This window comes from Thunnus maccoyii, chromosome 6 (genome assembly GCF_910596095.1).
Source record: "Thunnus maccoyii chromosome 6, fThuMac1.1, whole genome shotgun sequence".
Lineage (NCBI taxonomy): Eukaryota > Metazoa > Chordata > Actinopteri > Scombriformes > Scombridae > Thunnus > Thunnus maccoyii.
In genome coordinates, this window is record NC_056538.1 from 6,140,826 (window position 1) to 6,158,634 (window position 17,809).

The 17,809-nt window shown below is 42.8% G+C and overlaps 1 protein-coding gene across 1 annotated transcript; it reads right to left on the reverse strand.

The window, feature by feature from the left end:
* Positions 1-1,556: 1,556 nt before the first annotated feature.
* On the reverse strand, positions 1,557-16,205 carry zgc:165508 (uncharacterized protein LOC100101652 homolog). Its single transcript, XM_042415127.1, has 5 exons — positions 16,070-16,205; positions 10,446-10,539; positions 10,090-10,272; positions 5,253-5,384; positions 1,557-4,485 (listed from the first exon to the last, which is right to left on the reverse strand). The coding sequence occupies exons 2-5, from the start codon at positions 10,513-10,515 to the stop codon at positions 3,821-3,823; spliced, it is 1,050 nt and encodes a 349-aa protein (XP_042271061.1). The 5' UTR covers positions 10,516-10,539; positions 16,070-16,205; the 3' UTR covers positions 1,557-3,820.
* Positions 16,206-17,809: the final 1,604 nt, after the last annotated feature.

The following is a 17,809-nucleotide window of genomic DNA, read 5'->3' on the forward strand; positions in this document are numbered from 1 at the left end:
TCTCAGTCTCAGTTGTGTTCACAGGTTTTTGACCTAATATCCATCGCTGGGGGCCTAGTGGTGTGGTGAGTGTGGCTCCCGGGGCCCTTCAGCTTTGTTCTAAAATGGTAAGTAGGGTATAGGGTGACAGGGGCCACTACCATGCCCTCCTGCCTTGACACTAACCGACAGATGTTTTGATGTCTTTTTATAGAGCTGGGTTCTCCCGCCACTATCACACACTCTAACAAAGACACACACAGAGAGAATCTGGAGCACTTCTCTCTGATAAGTAGGCTATCCAATGTCGGCACTTGCCAGGAGCAACGAACTAAAACACACTGCCCAGAGACACACACACACACACACACACACACTCACACACAAAAAGGAAACATGTTTCACTCTAAAGACATCTGGCTGACTCAAGGACAGCAGGGTGTTCTTCTGTTATTGGTCTACGAAATATTAATCACTCCCGAACAGAGCTGAGCAAGAAACACTTTCTTTCATTGGTCATCACTTTCCACAAACCACTAGGAGTTTTCTGGGACAGCTAACCTCAAAAGATGTCATTTAGACAGTGTGAGACACAGAAGGGAGGGTACAGATGGAGTGAAGGGGAAAAAGACACAAGGGTGAAAAAAAAAAGACAGGAGAGAGATAAGCATCTCCTGTTCGTCAGGCGGTTTTATAAACGTGGGCTAATTGCCTGTCGGCAAAGGTAGCACTCAGATGTCCTCTTAGTTACGTAATGAGCCCCCTGTGGGGATAGATGGAGGGAGGGAAAGGAAGAGAGGAATGGGAAGGGGGGGGGGGGGTAGAAGCAAAGAGAAAAGGACGGAGACAAAGAGGGGTGGGAGGAGAGGAGAGGGTGAGGTGGCAGGAAATGACAGGACAGAGACAGAAGGATGGAGAGAGGAGACATTCATCAGGCTGTCTGTGTGTGTGTCAGCCGGAATTATTCTGTTTCTATTCTTATGAGGACAAAATGTTCTCACAAGGATAGCAAGATGAGAAAAATCCAACCAAGTGCCATTTCTACAAAGGGATTAGGACTTTAGGTTCTAGGATGGGGTAAGGTTAAAGGTTAACTGACTGAATGAATGTAGTAATGGTCCTCAGAAGTATATTGATATGCATGTGTATGTGAGAGAAAGAACAAGACAGCTGGGTGAATGAAAAACACATCACACCAAGGTGCTCGTCCTCTCTCTCTCTCTCTCTCTCTCTCACACACACACACACACACTGCGGGGAGAGGATGGGGACACACAGAGAGACAGACGGAGCAAAAGCACGGTGGACAGAGCGAGTGGATAAATAGAAAGGTGGTGGGGGGGGGGGCTGATGAACAATGGTGCGCTCACGTCACCGCGCCCGGACAAAAGCACAACCTCGTCTGGCCAGCATCGCCCGGCTTTTAATGTCAACCAAAAGGACAATGACGTAAATCTCCCCGCTGTAACCTCCAACTACGGCGGGAGAATACACACAGGAGATGCAACAGGATATTTGGTGCCTCTGTTGAACTCAGGCTGAGATGGTTTTCGTAGTGCTTTGATTTTAGGTATTTGAAAAGGAGAGATGGATGCTTATTTGGGAAGCTATGGCCTGAGTGACAGCGTGGAGGATGTGGTGATGATGACGGTGCAACTTGGGAGGTCAAAGGTGACGAATGAAAGGCACAGCTTCAATGGTTCCCCCTGAGTTGTCGCTGTCTTCTCCAACTCTCCTGACTTGTACTTCTCATTTTCATGTAGCTTTTTTTTATTTAAGTTAGCCGATTTAACAATGTCCTCCCTTATTTTAGTTTCAAAATCATTTCCCAAAGTATGCGCTGCTATTCTTTTTTTTTTTTTAATCTCCAGCACCAGTAAAAGTTAAACCTCCAACGAGAGCTCAGCTACACCAGACACTGTTTTAAAGGGAATCGCTGCAGTGGAGGGGTTTTGGAATGGATATACAGTGCAAGCTTGAGGAGCTTGCTGACATCTTACAATACATCCACACACACTATCACACATCTGCACACATTGAGGCTTTTCTAAACAGTCAAACAACTAAAAAAAGAAATGTGGGGACTGAATCTGTGCTTTAATTATTTGTAGAAAATAACTACGCACACAAGGCTTTCTCTCTCTAACAAACACGCACTCAAAATCCCAAAATGCACACACACAAGCACACCGAGATGGGGGGGTGAGAGATAAGTGTAGTTATGCGTGCTGGCGGGATGCACTGATGCTCTGGTCTGATGGGATTTCCTGAGTTGTATGAATGACAGTCCCTCTGGGAGAACCTTAACAGGGCTCCTCACATCACCATGGAGATGGGAGTATCTGCATGTGTCACATAAACATGCCCTTTTGCAAACATCATAGAAAAGAAGGGAAAGTACAGAATAAAAGGCAAAGCTTTTCAGGAGTCAGTATGAGAGGAGAGAAAGAAGAGCATTTTGACATTTTTGGAAAAGAAAAAACAACAGCTCTTTGCGAGGATCATGACAAATGGCAATAACAGACCGTATCACAGTATCCTCTTTTGAAATAAAAAATAAAATAAAAACTTTTTTGTTCACATTTGTATTGTTATTTTTTTTCCCAGTAGACTATATCACACAGTGATAACAAAGAAAAGGAGAAATCTACACCCACGTTAGCTTCGTGCAAAAAACCACATACACTGGCACGCCGCATAGGCAAAGAGATCAAAGCAAGACAACGCATACAAAAATATAGAAAATCTCCAATGCAACTCTTATCAGCCTGCGCCACTTCCTGCCGAACATCTATCGCCGAAGGGTCACTTCAGGAACATTCTGTTTGTGTTTGTTGTCGTCGATGCTGCTGCTGCTGCTGTGTATTTTTTTAAGACAACCAAAGTTCTTGTGTCTTCCATGCAGGAATCCACAGAACCCCAAAAATATCCAGTAGCTATAGTTGATCATTATGGCAGATGTCCATCATAATGATGTTTGGAATAATGTGAACAACAACATGTTTGAGTGATAGAAAACTAGTACAATAAAAGCATATCATTTCTGTCATATCATTTGTGACAAATCTTTTTTTAAACTTTGTTATTTTAAAATACATACTATGTCCTGTCACTTTGAAGACATTCCAGCATTTGCTCATAATTGGTAGTGACAGGGTTAAATAGTTTGGCATACTCAGCAAGCCATGCCCAAAAGGATGCTATTTTGTCTCTTGCAAAGGAGGGGGAGGGAAGGGGGTTGGTGAGGACAGGTCCCAGGATGCAGTGCGACCTGCCCCCCCAATGGGAGACGCTGGGGAGATGGGCGGGGTTATACAGAACAGCTGAGATTACAAACCGTGCTCATGACCGGGTCAGCCCATCGATTTCAGCACTTGCAAAACACATGCAAAGGTAAGTCAGAGTTGTGGACTCAGTCACTCTGTCTGCCTGATGATGGTGTCCGTTTTTGGAGTTGCTTCACAGGAAGGTACAGAGCCAAAAACTGTGAGCGTCATACCCACGGGTAAGTCATTGGACTTTTTTTACCATAGGCTGCTGTAGCAAGTCTAGCACTCCTGTTTTCACACTGATAAAAAAGATTGTTTGGACGCCTTGAAAGAAAATAGAGTTGATACATCGAATGGGGACAAAGCAGTTATGATGTGGAAAGGAGGAGCTGAGATGCTGCAAGTAAGGCAAAGACGGATGATTTAGACTTCAGTCAGAGGAGAAAAAAAAAAAAACATGCGCAAAGGTTCAAACTTTTCAGACACCATGGAGAAGTGGGGAAGTTCTTGCAAAGAAAAGAAACCCTTCAAAGAGCATGGGGGGACTAAACACTGAGGTGAGAAGAGAGGAGTCATTGGTTGTTTGGCTCTCCCAGCCTTTCCTCCTCCTCCTCCTCCTCTTCATCCTCCTCATCAAGAGAGACGACCCCAGAGGAGGCCACGTCGGACACCCTCCTGCGTGGGTCATAGTTGGGCGGGTACTCCACCCCGTTGCCTTCTGCCTCTACCTGGCACACGGGGCTCTCATAGTCCTTGCAGGGGGTATCGTCATCCTCGCCGGGTGATAGGTACGTCTCAGAGTAAGACACGGAGTAGCAAGGAGAGTCCTGACCCCCACAGGGCCTGATGCCCCGTCCACCCCCGCCAAGGCTGTGGAAGCTGCAGTCCCCCCCACCGGGCCCGTTCTGCCCCACCCTCTGAAGTCGGGCAAGCAGCAGCTCCTCCCCTCCCTGCAGTGCCGACAGGATCTTTGCCGCGAGCTCTGCGGCGTTGCTGTGGGAGTGGGTGCCACGGTGGCCACCCAGGTCACGCAGCAGCGGGTGGTGCTCGTCCAGGCTGCAGAGGCTGGAACAAAGGGTGTCTGGTGAACCTGCTGTAGGAGAGGGCTCTCCGCTGCCACCTCCCTCTCCTCCTCCTCCGCCTCCTACACTCTCACAACAGGGCCCTCTCAGGCCCAGATGTTGGCAAAGCTGGCTGTGGATCAGGTCCTTCAAGTAGGGAGGATATGATGGCACATCTAGAGGGAATGATACAGACTGTAAGCATGAAGTCCTGAAGGAAGAAAAACAGCGATAAAAGAAGAAACATGAGATGAAACTGAAATATTTCCTCTAGGGACACTGAGTGGTTGCAGCATCAAACATTTGCAGGAAATACAACAGCAAACCTTACATATAGCCGGTATTGAAAAACACTGAAAGTTAAAATCTATATGACAGTGAAGTGAAGAAGTAGGTTTCACAGTGTTATTGAATCAGATCAGGTTTCAGAGCTGATTAATATCACGTACAAGCTGGTTCATATGAAACAGCATTCACTAAATGGCCTTTGCCAGGAGGTAAGAAGCCATAGATAAATATATGAAGATACAGCAACAACACTTAGCTGAATGTTATTAGCTACAGGACGGGTTATTGGTGGTTCAGTGTAATCAAGATGAAAGCTCTGGTAGACACACACCCACGCACATACACATAGCCATGGTCAAATACACTCTGTGTATTTATAACCCGCTCACACACACCGTCCTCACACAGACACTGTCTCTGCAGCAAAAGGAAATGATATTAAACTTGCAGGAGGGATATCAAATTGCTCCGAGGAGCAAAAAAATGTCAGGAGAGGATGAAAACTAGGGCACTGGGACAATGAAAGATAGAGGGACAGAGAGAGAGAGAGAGAGAGATGGATGAGGAAGAGGGTGTGTGGTGGGGAATTATGAAGCATGGGACAATATGAGGGAAATAAATGTGATTTAGCTATTGTGTGTGTGTGGGTGCATACCTGTGCTCTGTGTGGTGGGCTCATTGGCTGGCAGAAAGTCTTCGTCATATGAGTCATCGTTGGACTCATCGCCGTCCACAGACGACCAGGCCCTCAGCTTAGCCTCCGCTATGGCAAACTGCTCAGCCACACCTGCAAACACACACACATGAGCTACACAAGCAAATACATGGTTGGCATGGTAACAAGAAGACACAGGGCCACGTCATGTAGCCTTTTTTTGATTGGCAGGTCTGTGCGAGGAACAAAGTGCACAGTGTAGAATTAGACTGGACAGAGACAGCATTCCCATTACAGTCGATGTTCTTCAGCGGTCATTTGGCGGGTGCACTTAAGATGGCTGTCACTGAGTGTTTGTTAGTGTTGGTATGCAGGTTGCATTCCTGCCAGCGCAGAGCAGACGGTGAGTTAGAAGAAGCATGGAGAGAATGCTATGAAAGCACAGAAAAAAATCTGTATGTCATTGGAAATACCAGAGGAAATAGTTTAGTAAAGTAATCATCACTGACATTTTCAATGAAAATCAAGTTTTTGCTCTCATAGTATAACATCATAACTATGCCAGAAATTGAGTGACTGCCTCCATGACACGGTGTGAACAACAAGGTGAATTTAATAACCTGGCATACCCTAAATCCTTTTACATCATTCTATTTTTGTTCTTAGTTTCTTGACTTATTCATTTACTGGTGTATTTGTTCATATTTCTCCATTTCTGGTGTTGTGTTTTTGTCTTTTTTCTCATTAAGTTGCAAAACAATTTAAAAACTGAATGTACGTGTTTGGTTTGGTGTACATATATATATATATATATATATATATATATATATATACACACATATGTATTATATATCTGAGGTATTGTAATATCTCTATTGCAGAGTTAGTTATTTGTAAATCTGTAAATTGTCCCATTCAGTGCTTATCTCGGTCACAATTCTTTAAAAGAAAACATGTACATGTGAAGCACACACACAGGGCTACGGAGAGGACGTGTGTGCATGTGTGTGCATGGCTGACGTGACTCAGCATGCGCCAGAACCAGTAAGCCACAATGTCCCAGTGACCAATCACCTCCAATCATCATCAGCAGCTGGCCAATCAGAGAGTAAATATCCCTCCCTCTTTTTCTCTCTTGATCTCCTTGCTTGCCCTCGTCCTCTTCTTTGTCTGTTTTGTATTCCTCGGTTACCAAACGGGTCTACCAGGCCTGGGCCCCAGTTCCTAAGGGCTCAGGGGCCCCTGATCCTCTGTGTGATTTTCTGTTATTAACTTTGCATTTCTTGTTGTATAGTCAAAGAGCTTAGTCATTCATGTCAAAAAGAGAGCCACAAAAGTCCTACTGAATAAAGGAATAGCCTAAACATTCACTTTGAAGATGTCACAAGAAAGAAACCATCTTGATACCTTTTAAGTGTGCTGTAAATCCTGTTGAGGAACAGGTGATTTTAGTTTAGTTAGTGTACCTGCCCTGGGGGTGGGGGGGGTTAATATTCCACCTATGCCTCCCCGTTCATCTACTCTCTTCTTCATGTCTTTTTTTCCAGTCGCCTCTCTCAATAAAATGCTCTATCGACTCACCTGACTCTCCTCATTCCTACCATTCCCTTTTCTTTCACTGTGCAATCTTTCAGCCTTGTCCCTCACATCCAATTTTGATTTCTATCTCTCTGACCCTCTCTCTTCAGTCTCTTCTCGTCTCTCTCCTCGACTCTCTCCGGTCAATGCTCAGTATTCATGCGTTGTCTCCCACAGAGAGAGATCGATACTCTCATTCATCTTCCACTATAGCTGGGCCCTGAACTCTCCTCACAACCACTGGCATATCCTCCGGCAAATGCAATTGTTTAGGCTGCTCTTTAGTTCTCCATTGAAAGCCTTTTTTAAAATTCCTTCAACCAATGAAGAAAAAGCTTTCACCTGCATACACACTTTTTTTTATGTCTCTGACCTACATACCACACAAAAGTGCCCTAAATAAAGATAAAGAGATAGTAGAGAGATACGCCTACAGATAGATTGTTCCTCTGTCTGTATGACCCTTACATCATCAGTAAGTCTGTTTGTTAGCATGTTAGCAACATGGTTCTAGGTGGCAATACCAGTCTTTTGTTCCATCATTACATTCCATCAGCCTCAGCTGTACTTTGTGTTCAGTGCGAAGTAACAAATGTTAGCATGCTAACACGCTAAACTAAGATGGTGAACATGGTAAACAGTATACCTGCTAAACATCAGCATTTTGACAATGTCACTGTGAGCATGTTAGCACGCTAATCTGCAGATAGTCTCTTTGGAGGAACGGTGACAGAACTTCACTTTCCATTAGTGCTGAGTGTTTTATTAACATCAAAATGAAATAATTGCTCAGTAACAAGTCTCTCATGAAATGATGCCTAAATTGAACCCAAATTTGTTCATCCTTATTTTAACCTTGATCCCAGTTTTGCTAGAATGTGCTCCCTGTGAATGTCTGAAACAGAAACAGGTTCTTCTTCTCTCTCTCTCTCACGTACTCACATACACACAAACCTTGCTACATTTCTACTGCAACTAGGACTTATTCACTTTATCTGTACGTATCTAGTCATAAATTTTTATTTAAGTAGACTGCATGGCTGTCTTCTTTGTAAATTAGCCCTGAATCGGTTTTACCCTTGTCAGCTCTTTCCTCATAAATATTCACTTGGTTAGAAGTCCTCAGGAACTTCAAATGGATAAAGAACACAGTCTTATTTTTTATGCATGATGCTCACTTTAAGAAAAACATGCAGTTGGACGTGGTGTTTTTGTCAAAGTTCACCACAGCTCTTACAGCATCACACTCTGCTGCACTGTTGAATTGTGCTTTTACTGGTATCAAAGCGATTTTTTTCCAACACCTAATGCCACTTTCCAAAATGAAAATTTCAAACAGGCCTGTTTGCTGCCAAGATAATGTAAACACACATATACTTTTGCTACACTGACACACCACAGTGCACCAAAAACTGGAATACAGCCACTCTAACAAACATATACACACACTTCACACATAACATGAACTTTCCATGTATTGTCTCACTCACACACTGTCTCTCTCTCTTTCATTCAGACACATAAAGAAACACACACTGTGACATAAGCCTCTCTCTGTGTCAAGGTTGGCAGCCAGTTTCATGCAGCATGGAGAGACACTGCAGGATTAACTGCAAAGAATGTATATGTGTGTGTGTATGTGTGCTGGCAGAAATCATTCTATCAATAGGACAACCCTACCTGCATTCTATATTCTTAGGGTTCCTCCTACAAATACATACACACACACTCTTTCTGTCACGTCTTCACCTTTTACAGACAAATGCTCACTTCACACACTTGCACATGCTCAATTAATGTATGGACGTGCTCACTGACATTCACGCAGCCTGTCCAGTCACCCACAGTAACACCATCACCGGGCTACAAGGAGACAGTTGACAAAAATAAGAGGAGTCAGCAGCTCCCTGATGGGGTGGAAACTGGACACAGACTGATGATGTAAACTAAAGAGAAACATAGGACTATAATGTATAGTCAACCCACCCCATTCCCAGTTATGCTGAATGAATATAATAAAAGGATGTGCAGAGCATTAGAAATCCTTGTTTACACCCTTTACACTCTGTTTTAGTGTCATTTAAAATCTGAAAAGGGTGGCCAGGTTCAAACAGTTCTACAAAGACCATCAATAACACTGTTAAGAACCAGTATGTTTAAAATGCTTGATTTAAAGAGTGTGAAGAACCATTTTGGGAGCTTTTAACTTTGTGATTTGATGTAATAAATCAGCTTACTTGAGTCATAAAACCACTATCCAAACCAAAGAAATAGATCTTACTTTTACTGTGATAATGGATAAAACCAGAAAGAGAAGAGTAGAGAGTGAGGTCATGTAAATAGTGCAATGTAAGAGAAGAAAAAAGAAAGGAGAAGAGAGGAGGCATAGAGGAAAATCGCTCAGTCACGGTGGCAGTAGCCAGGAGCAAAACCTTACTGTGCAAATTAACCTTGAGAGTCTGCATTGCAGGGAGCGAGCGAGAGAATGGAGGGGAGAGCGGGCAGGAGGGACGAGGTGAAAAAGACGTAGAAAAAGAGGAGATAAAGAGACAGAGGGCAGTAAGGGACATTAAAAGACAGGACAGTGTGAATAGGAGGAAGGGGATAATGAATAGAGGGGGCAGGAGTGAGTGAAAGAAAAGTAAAAGATGAGGTGAGTGAGTAAAAGATAGAGGAGACAGATGAGCTGAGGGTGAGCAGCGCTCTGAGAGGAGCAAACCATCTCTACGTGTGAAGGAGAAGAGTTAAGGGCAACAGATGTGGCTGCACACAGTAGATGCAGAATCAGATGTTTCATTTACACCTGATATAACATGCAATCTGTATCTGGAAACTATATCTGGTTAATGACATCTGATCACGGGCCTTTGCATTTACACCTGGAATTAATAAGTGTTCTTTTTACCTTGATTCTGCCCACATTGTGATTGGATCTATTTGAAATATAATTATTGTGATTATATGTGAACATCTGACATTAATACTCATCTGTACCTGTTTAAAATATGTTTACCTTTTTGTTATGATGGTTTTTCATTTAATGAGGATCTCTTCTGGGATCTTTCATCATGATTTTGCACATTTTCACGAGCTCTTGTCCAAGGTGTGTGAGTCAGTGTATCTCTTGCCAAGTGACCTTTCCACATTTAAAAAACGGTCTCTCAGCTTGAGCTTAGAGTGTAGCAGAGCAGGGTGTTTTTTCCTGTAATATTTATATATTAAACAAACAAACATCTCAAAACAGAGAACCAAATCTTACCAGCAGCAAAGCGTGCCTCCTGTTCTCCCTCAGTGAGGTCGGAGTAAGAGTTGAAGTCTGATTCCAGGGCTGCTGGAGTGTCGATAGGCTTACACCAGCCTTTCCACTCTATGAGATGGGCTACTCTGCCCTGAGCCATGGCTGTAGGCTTTGTCACATGGTCCTTCACTACCTGGGAAATACCTACAAGGCAAACATTAGGGGTTATGCTACAGCATAATCTGGGATTTTTAGTATGACAGTGAGACATTTTCAGTATGTGTATACATATATACAATTACAGTATGTACAAATACATATGTTTGTTTATCAGCTGCCTTCATGAACTTGTTTATGTGGGTAAATGCTGCACTCACCATGCAGGGAGGATCGCGCTAATGCAGCAATCTCTTGAATGGTGAGAGCTCTTCTTGATTTTGGTAACATTTCAATGGTGTCATCAACATTCACCTGGAACGACAAGAGAAAGAATAAAATAATGATGAGAATAAGTGTGACTCAGGGGAAAACTGCTACTGTAGCTCAGCTCAGCATGAATGTAACTCGGCTTCTGAATACATCCTGCTATGACACACAGGAAAACCCAGTGTTGTCTTTTGATGGAGGAGAGACTCCTGTGTGTACTTCAGCTACTTCAGTGTACTTCAGGACCTTGAAAACTGAAGGTATTTCTCTTTGCACACCAATCAATGCTTTATTGAGTCACAAGGTGTACACCAACAACATACACGTGCATCTATGTTCATGCCCACACCCACAGAATCTGAACAGTGATGACCTCAAGAGCTACACATAAATACGCCAATGTTTATGTTTATATGTAGCATGTTATAGCATCTTAAACATGTTGCAGATTATTATGACATGTTCAGCTACGTATCTGTTGCTGTCTTTTTGTAAACATAACTTAATTGTATATTATTTCATGTTGAAGATTAAAACCGTTGTTTTTTTTGTTTTTTTCAAATAAGCCAGTGACACTGGTGGCTACTCAATGATAACTTTGGTGGTTTGTTAAATTAGCCTGCTGGCTAATGAGCACACTAATAGATTGTTCAGGTAACTGAGCTGACTCTTCTCAAGCTACAACTCGAGTAGTTCACTGTTGGTGTGCCCTGGTAGGCTATTGGGTAAACCGCATGCTACATAACTGCACCATCTGTGGTTCCATTATAGTGGCGGACCTTTGTTGCATATCAGCCCCCATCTCTCTATTTCCTTCTCTGAGTATTTTGCTGTAACTACTGTATGCCTACACAAAAGAGGGCATTTAAGCACAAAAATGTATTTCTAGTTAAGTGGTTTTATATTTGGACATTGTTCGTACACAGGCGATGCCCAAGTGGACCTCTGCAATGCTGCCAGATGCAGCTGATAAGGGATTTAAGATGCACCTGCTAATATTCAACTGATCACATAAAAAAAAGAAATCTTCAAACTCTTGAAAGGAAACTGCTAAAGCTCTGTGTCCAGACCATTAGACAGGTAATTTCCTTACAAAACCAGACAGTAGACAAAAGATGGACCCCCTCCTCCCAGTCTGTCCTCCATCAAATCTGTCTGCTCTGTAAAGTCAAACCACAGAGGGAGTATCGGGTGTTGACAAGTTCTTTTGTCTGATAACTCTTTTTATAGCCCTACCTGTACTCACGTGGGAATCAGGCACGTCAACAGCAAAGGCCACATGCTGAGCTGAGGCGACCGTCTTGTTACTCAATATGGGTCAACACACTTGGCTGACGGAGCAATTTGATGACGGTTTTAGGCAGACAAGTATATCTCAACAGGTACAGATTGTGTCCAGTCATGTGGTGGTGTCTGTCTGGTTTCAGCTGCTTTCTTTTAGAAAAACAACACTGAGCTACGTGACTTGCTAGAATAACTGCACCACCGGTAAACATGATAAGTATTTGGATTGTTGAGTCATTTTGAAGTTACATTTTCCTATTTTCTGTCATTTCATCAATGAGTCATCACTCGATACGGACCCGATTTGATTTGCAGTGAATATAAAAAACAGCGGACACCCTGATGAAGTTAGCCCATCCCAGAGGAATCAGCCTGACCTTGTCCTGTCAATTCCACTTAATAGCAACAAAACACCATCTGAAGAACAAACAAACAACAACAAAATTATCTGTCGGAAGAGCAAAGGGAGATCCCGAGATCGCGATGGCATCACCGGCTGCCACGAGGCATGATAATCCTCTTGTGCTGCAGAGGAGCTCACAGATCAGCGGGAGGATAATCTGGAGAAGATGTGACATATACCCTCGAGTAGGGTTAGCAGGATACATTGTGTTGGTCTTTAATTAAAAATCCGATGTCAGGCAGTTAATGTTTTCCACCCACAGCTTAATATGTTTTATTTGTCATCAAATGGTTGCCTGAAGAAATCATTCCAGTATGATGTGGGAGGATTTTATACATCTGCAGGGGTCCAACACTATAACTCCTGCCTCACCCTGCCTGATGCCCCTAAACCTCTCTTTTTTCCAGTTGGGTATCCCATAATGATGTGAATGCTGTTTCAGAGACATCTCTACACTGACAAAGATAAAACTTGTCATTTCTGGAGTTTGGAGGCACAGAATGCTCCGAGTATTACATTCAAATACATCAGTATGGGCTTTTAAAAACTGGGTTCACTGGTACGCTCGAGCATCATCGCACCACACAGCTCTAGTTAACAGCACTGCTGGCTCTGCTGCTCCATTCATCCCCTCCCACCCCCCTCCTCTGCTCCCCCACTGCCCTACTGAACAGCAGAGCGAACACAGAGGAAGACACGAGCAGTGCTTAGAGCAGACGGAGCGCTTCAGTTCGACCACAGTGCCGCATCTTTTCTTTCACGCTCTCCAACAAGCACACATTTGTCCCTTGTAAGAATAGTGCACACACACACACACACACACACACACACACAGTGTCAAGAAGCCATACATTTTCATGGTCTGGTGAACACAGACACTAGAGAGGCTGTCATGATGCTCTTCAGGCTCACCTATGGCTTTTAAATCATTGGTTAACTGTTGCCTCCGTGAGTCAGTGCGGCGGGCGAGTGCAGCGCTGAGAAAAACACAACATATTCCTCAACACAACGCGCCTGTTAGCAACCAAGAGCAGTCAGAGTGCAGGTTGACATGTGACATTAAACTGACCTGACTGCTGTGTCCCTATGTGCGTCACCTGAAAGCCTGCACACACACACAAAAGTGCATTTCAAGGCTTTTTTGGGTGTGTGGCTTTATTCAAACTCATGATTGACATTTGTTCACATAAAATTGCAAACTTTAATTTAATATCTCAATGTGGCTTTTTAAGTATAGTTATTTCAGTTCCATTTTATGATGTGATTAACCCTAAATAACAAATGTTGCTGCCCCAGAAAAGCCTGTTTTCCATTGTAGAGATGTCAAACAACACCACAGGTTTCCTAAGAGGTCTGGCAGAGAGGTATTTGTATTTGTTACTCTATTTTTGGGCTAATTTAGGTTACATCACAACAGAAATTTAATTTGGGCCATTGTGCTGAGTCAAAAACCCTTTTCTTATTTATCAAACATCAAGTGCAAAACACTGTGGCGTGGCCTATTTTCTTCAGCACTGCAGATGTATTTTGTCTGTAGCAAAACACACACAGACACACACACACACACACACACACACACATACACACAGGCACTTCACATTATGACTTCCATCATAAAGTGAAATTATATGAAAATGCAAGCCATGAATGGTTTCAGTGGAGCAGACTGGTGTGATATCTGTCTCCCCTCGGGGAAAATAACCTGTACATGCTTCTCATCCCTCAGCATGCCGCGTTTCTGCCCGACTGTGCATACCTCTCTCTCTCTCTGTCTCTCTCTCTCTCTCCCTCTCTCTTTTCTATCTCTCTCTATCACTCAACTTTTCCACAATGGGAACATTTCTATGGCAACTGGTCGCTATGGAACAATTCCTCCCAGTATGCCTGCATGCCTGATTCACTGATGATGTCACACACACAGAGCACCAACCAACGGCCACAACAGCCAAATTAGAGACTCTTGCACGTGCCTTCCTACTATCAGTTAGTATTTCCAGCTAACTCTGGTGTCTCAGATGAGACATTTGCATCGTCATTGCTACATTTACTCTCATTGGTAGCATAAGTTAAGGTAAATATGAAGCTACAAAAAAATAAGCCAGACATTTATTTGAACCTCACATTGTAAATGAGTAGAGTCTTCTCATGAGTAGTTCTCAATTGACCAAATAGTTGTCATGTGTCAGTCAAGAGTTGTTGCTACAACTTCAACAAAAATCAAAACTTTGAATTATTTCTTGAAGCAAAATCTGACCAAATCTAGCCAAAGTGTAACCCTGAGTGTGTAAAGTGTTCGAGAATCCTTCCTCTATGAAAGACATGTGATAAGATCAGTCGTCCAGTGAAATGAAGAGTGAGAGGCTGCATTTCATAATGGATCACTTAGGCGCTGCTAATTGTGGCCTGGCTGGTTCACTGCGACACATCTGATTCACACACAGACGGTGCGCACTAATGGATAAAAGAGGCAAGGTGGATTCATCATCATCATCATCATCATCATCATCATCATCATCTCTGAGCCACTAACTTGAACTCAACAGCCTTGGTTCAAAAAGAACAGGCATTACCTTGCATTAAAGTCCTGAATGTCAGGGTCAAATGGCCCCGTTGGGGTAAAAAAGACGAGACAACAGGAAGTCTATGTGTGTTCAGTGGAAAGGAAAGTGTGTTTCCTGTAGACTATTGAATTCAAACAACCATTCAAGAGAGCCACTACAGCACAATCAGTCAAACTGTTCTCACCTCTTAAGTAGAGCAGCATTACACTCTGTGACACTGAGATTCCATTTAAAATCCCACATTAAAAATTAATTGCTAATTATGCTGAATGGCTTGCAAATAGCTAATTAGAAACCAACTGGTTAACATTAATGAAAACTAAAATGGAGAAAGAACCCGGGGTTGAAACACATATTAAAGACTTAGATGGCTTGATTTATTAGGTAATTATTAAACCAGGAAAGGTTGAGAAAATAATTTTCTGCTTCATGTGGCGAATTACTGAGAGACTGTCATCTTTGATTAGTCATGTCTGGTAGGCGGTCAACTAACTTTTAATAAACTTGGCTTATTTTGGCCTGGTTGCGTATTGATACAGTTCATCCATAACTCACATAACAATAAGAAACAGATGTCTGTTGAGAACATTTAGCCTATATTGGAATTAAGTTTTCCTTATACAGTAATAGTCCAGGCTCTATCAGTTAATGTGACAGCCTATTACAAGTGAAATTGAAACACTAATCATTTATCCTAATAATAATAATAATAATAATAATAGTGTTTATTTTAAAAACAATAGATTACTATCTGTTCTACAATAGGTGAGTGTTAAGTTAGTCTATCTACTATCAAGAATCATATAAGCTTTATAGACCTGCCTGAGAAAAACCTCTTTATCTACAATTTAATGTGTAGGTTGTGTGTATTGTCCTTTTCTTAACCTTTACATTAAATGGCTTATATAAGCAACACCAAGTATAAAGGGCAACTTAATTGTTCTTTGATAAACAATTAAGTTGTTCATTATAGGCTACTTACTGCAAGCGTTGCTGGAGTTTTGGCCTTTTGGTAAACCTGCTACTTCCTTTCTCCATGCACCTTGAAAATAAGTGAATTTGCGCCAGAACGCTTTTATTGTCAGAAATAACCACTTTTCAAACAGCCTAACCATAAAGTGATGTAAGCTAGTGGTTAAAAGCTTCAAATGATTTTTGTATGACTGTTCCTGTTCGTTTAAATTTGAACTGTCATTGTTGTAAAGCAGAAATAGCAGTAGCCAATGTTTCAGTGATAAAAGTGGCTAAAGCTAAGTCTTCAGGCTATATTACAAAACAAGACCAGGCTGATTTTTTTTTAAAAAAAAAAAAAGAGAGTTAAGGACACCTCGCTGAAGTCCAGTGCGCCCAAAGGTGCTGTCAGAATCAGTCTGCGCGCCAAGCAGGTCCGCGTGCTGCCCAAAAGCGCGAGGTCAGACAGGGAGCTTGCCGCGCTCCAGTCCACGCGCAACGAACCGTCGACCGCCACTGTCAGGAGGAAGAGAGCCACGTGAAGATTATAGCAAATTCACAACCTTACAACTCATAGTAGCCTCCTGGATACATACATAAACAGGCTACGTTCAAATAATATTATGAAAACAATGCGTCCACTTTAATGTGGCGATAATCTTTTTCATAATATATTTTGTTAGTTACTAAAGCAATAACGACCAACTATGAGTTTTAAGGATTAGGCCAATCCTTACTGCGCGTTCCTTTATGGTCAAAGTTGCAATCACCATGCCAACCCATCATGCCTCCCCAGGGCAGCCACTGAGGGGCGATGACCATATAAGGGAATGTTATGTTGCCGTATCTCACTGCAGTTTCCCCCAAAGAAAACCACATTCAAACACCTACACAAAATATACAAATAGGCTGTTTAAAAAGACAACTGTGATGTATAAATACTCAAAGAGCCTTCTGATTTGAAAAATCAAGTTTTAAATCTGAGGAAACATTTTAATAGGATGTTGTTGGAAGATTTCCTTTAAAGTTACTCATAGCAACATCAAGATGCAGGTAGCCTATTATTTCGGGTGCTATAAAACTTAAAAAGCGTATTCAGGCTTGTACCATGCACTTTCAGAAAGCATATAGTAGTTCTGGAGAACCCTCCTTTTTATTGTGCATGGTACAAGTCTAAGTGCAGGGCTCTGTATACACAAAAGCCTTTATTGTAGCGTACTCTGTAGAGACTACTTGTAGTGAGATAAGTTGGGAGGGGGCGGGCGTGCAGGCCTACTTCCATGCACTTTAAAGCCATGCCGTGTCATGCAGGTAAGGCCCTGGCAGCAGCCCAAGCCTGTTTGATATTTTATGAAGTTTCTTCTGCTTGTCAGAGGGAGAGAAGCAGTGTAACACATAAAAAAGCACAGAATAAGAGACATGCCTGTGAGGGCATTAGGATTTTTTTTTTTTTACCTCCCTGTTTCATACACATTTCTCTAACGTGAACAGGCTACGTCATCAACACAACCAAACAGAGCCACGCTGCGAGAGCAACATGGAGCTCAAATGTCACTAAGCAACCTCCTGGCTGCAGACGTCACTTAACGGCCCAGATATATAGCTAAGCCTGTTCGGTTGACTTCATGAGTTTAACCTTTTCTCTCAGTTGCTCTCGTCATGACCGGGCAGGCTCGTAGACCATGATGGACGAAAGGTAGACCGTGCCTAAAAACCTGTTCCTGTGGATGAGGCCTCACACAGCATCAGCGCAGCGCGCAGCTGAACATTTCAGCACCCGGACAGCTCCCGTCCGCCACATACTGACGCTCACTCAGCCATGCGCACGCGTGCAATCCTGCGCGTGCTCGTCACTCTTCAAATCAGATTTGCAAAACGAGATTAAGAGGTGGGCCTCTAAATGTCAGTGCCTGGCTAATCTTTCCAGCCCTCCACTGCAGGGAGGCGTTTCTAGTTACTGTCTGTGAAAAGAACAACTCGCTCGATTAGTCGCCAGCACCCATCTCAAATATTGAGTCCAATATCAAGACCAATGACTCACCCCGGGTCAAAGACCTGTGCGCTGAGCTCAAGTTGCCCACCAGCAGAATTCAATATCTGCCGTTTAATTGGTTGT

Coding starts and splice junctions, on each gene's coding strand:
- zgc:165508 (XM_042415127.1), bottom strand. CDS start 10,515: ATGTTACCAAAATCAAGAAGAGCTCTCACCATTCAAGAGATTGCTGCA. Junction 5,385..10,089: donor GGAGGCACGCTTTGCTGCTG/GTAAGATTTGGT, acceptor GTGTGTTTGCAG/GTGTGGCTGAGCAGTTTGCC. Junction 4,486..5,252: donor GCCCACCACACAGAGCACAG/GTATGCACCCAC, acceptor CATTCCCTCTAG/ATGTGCCATCATATCCTCCC.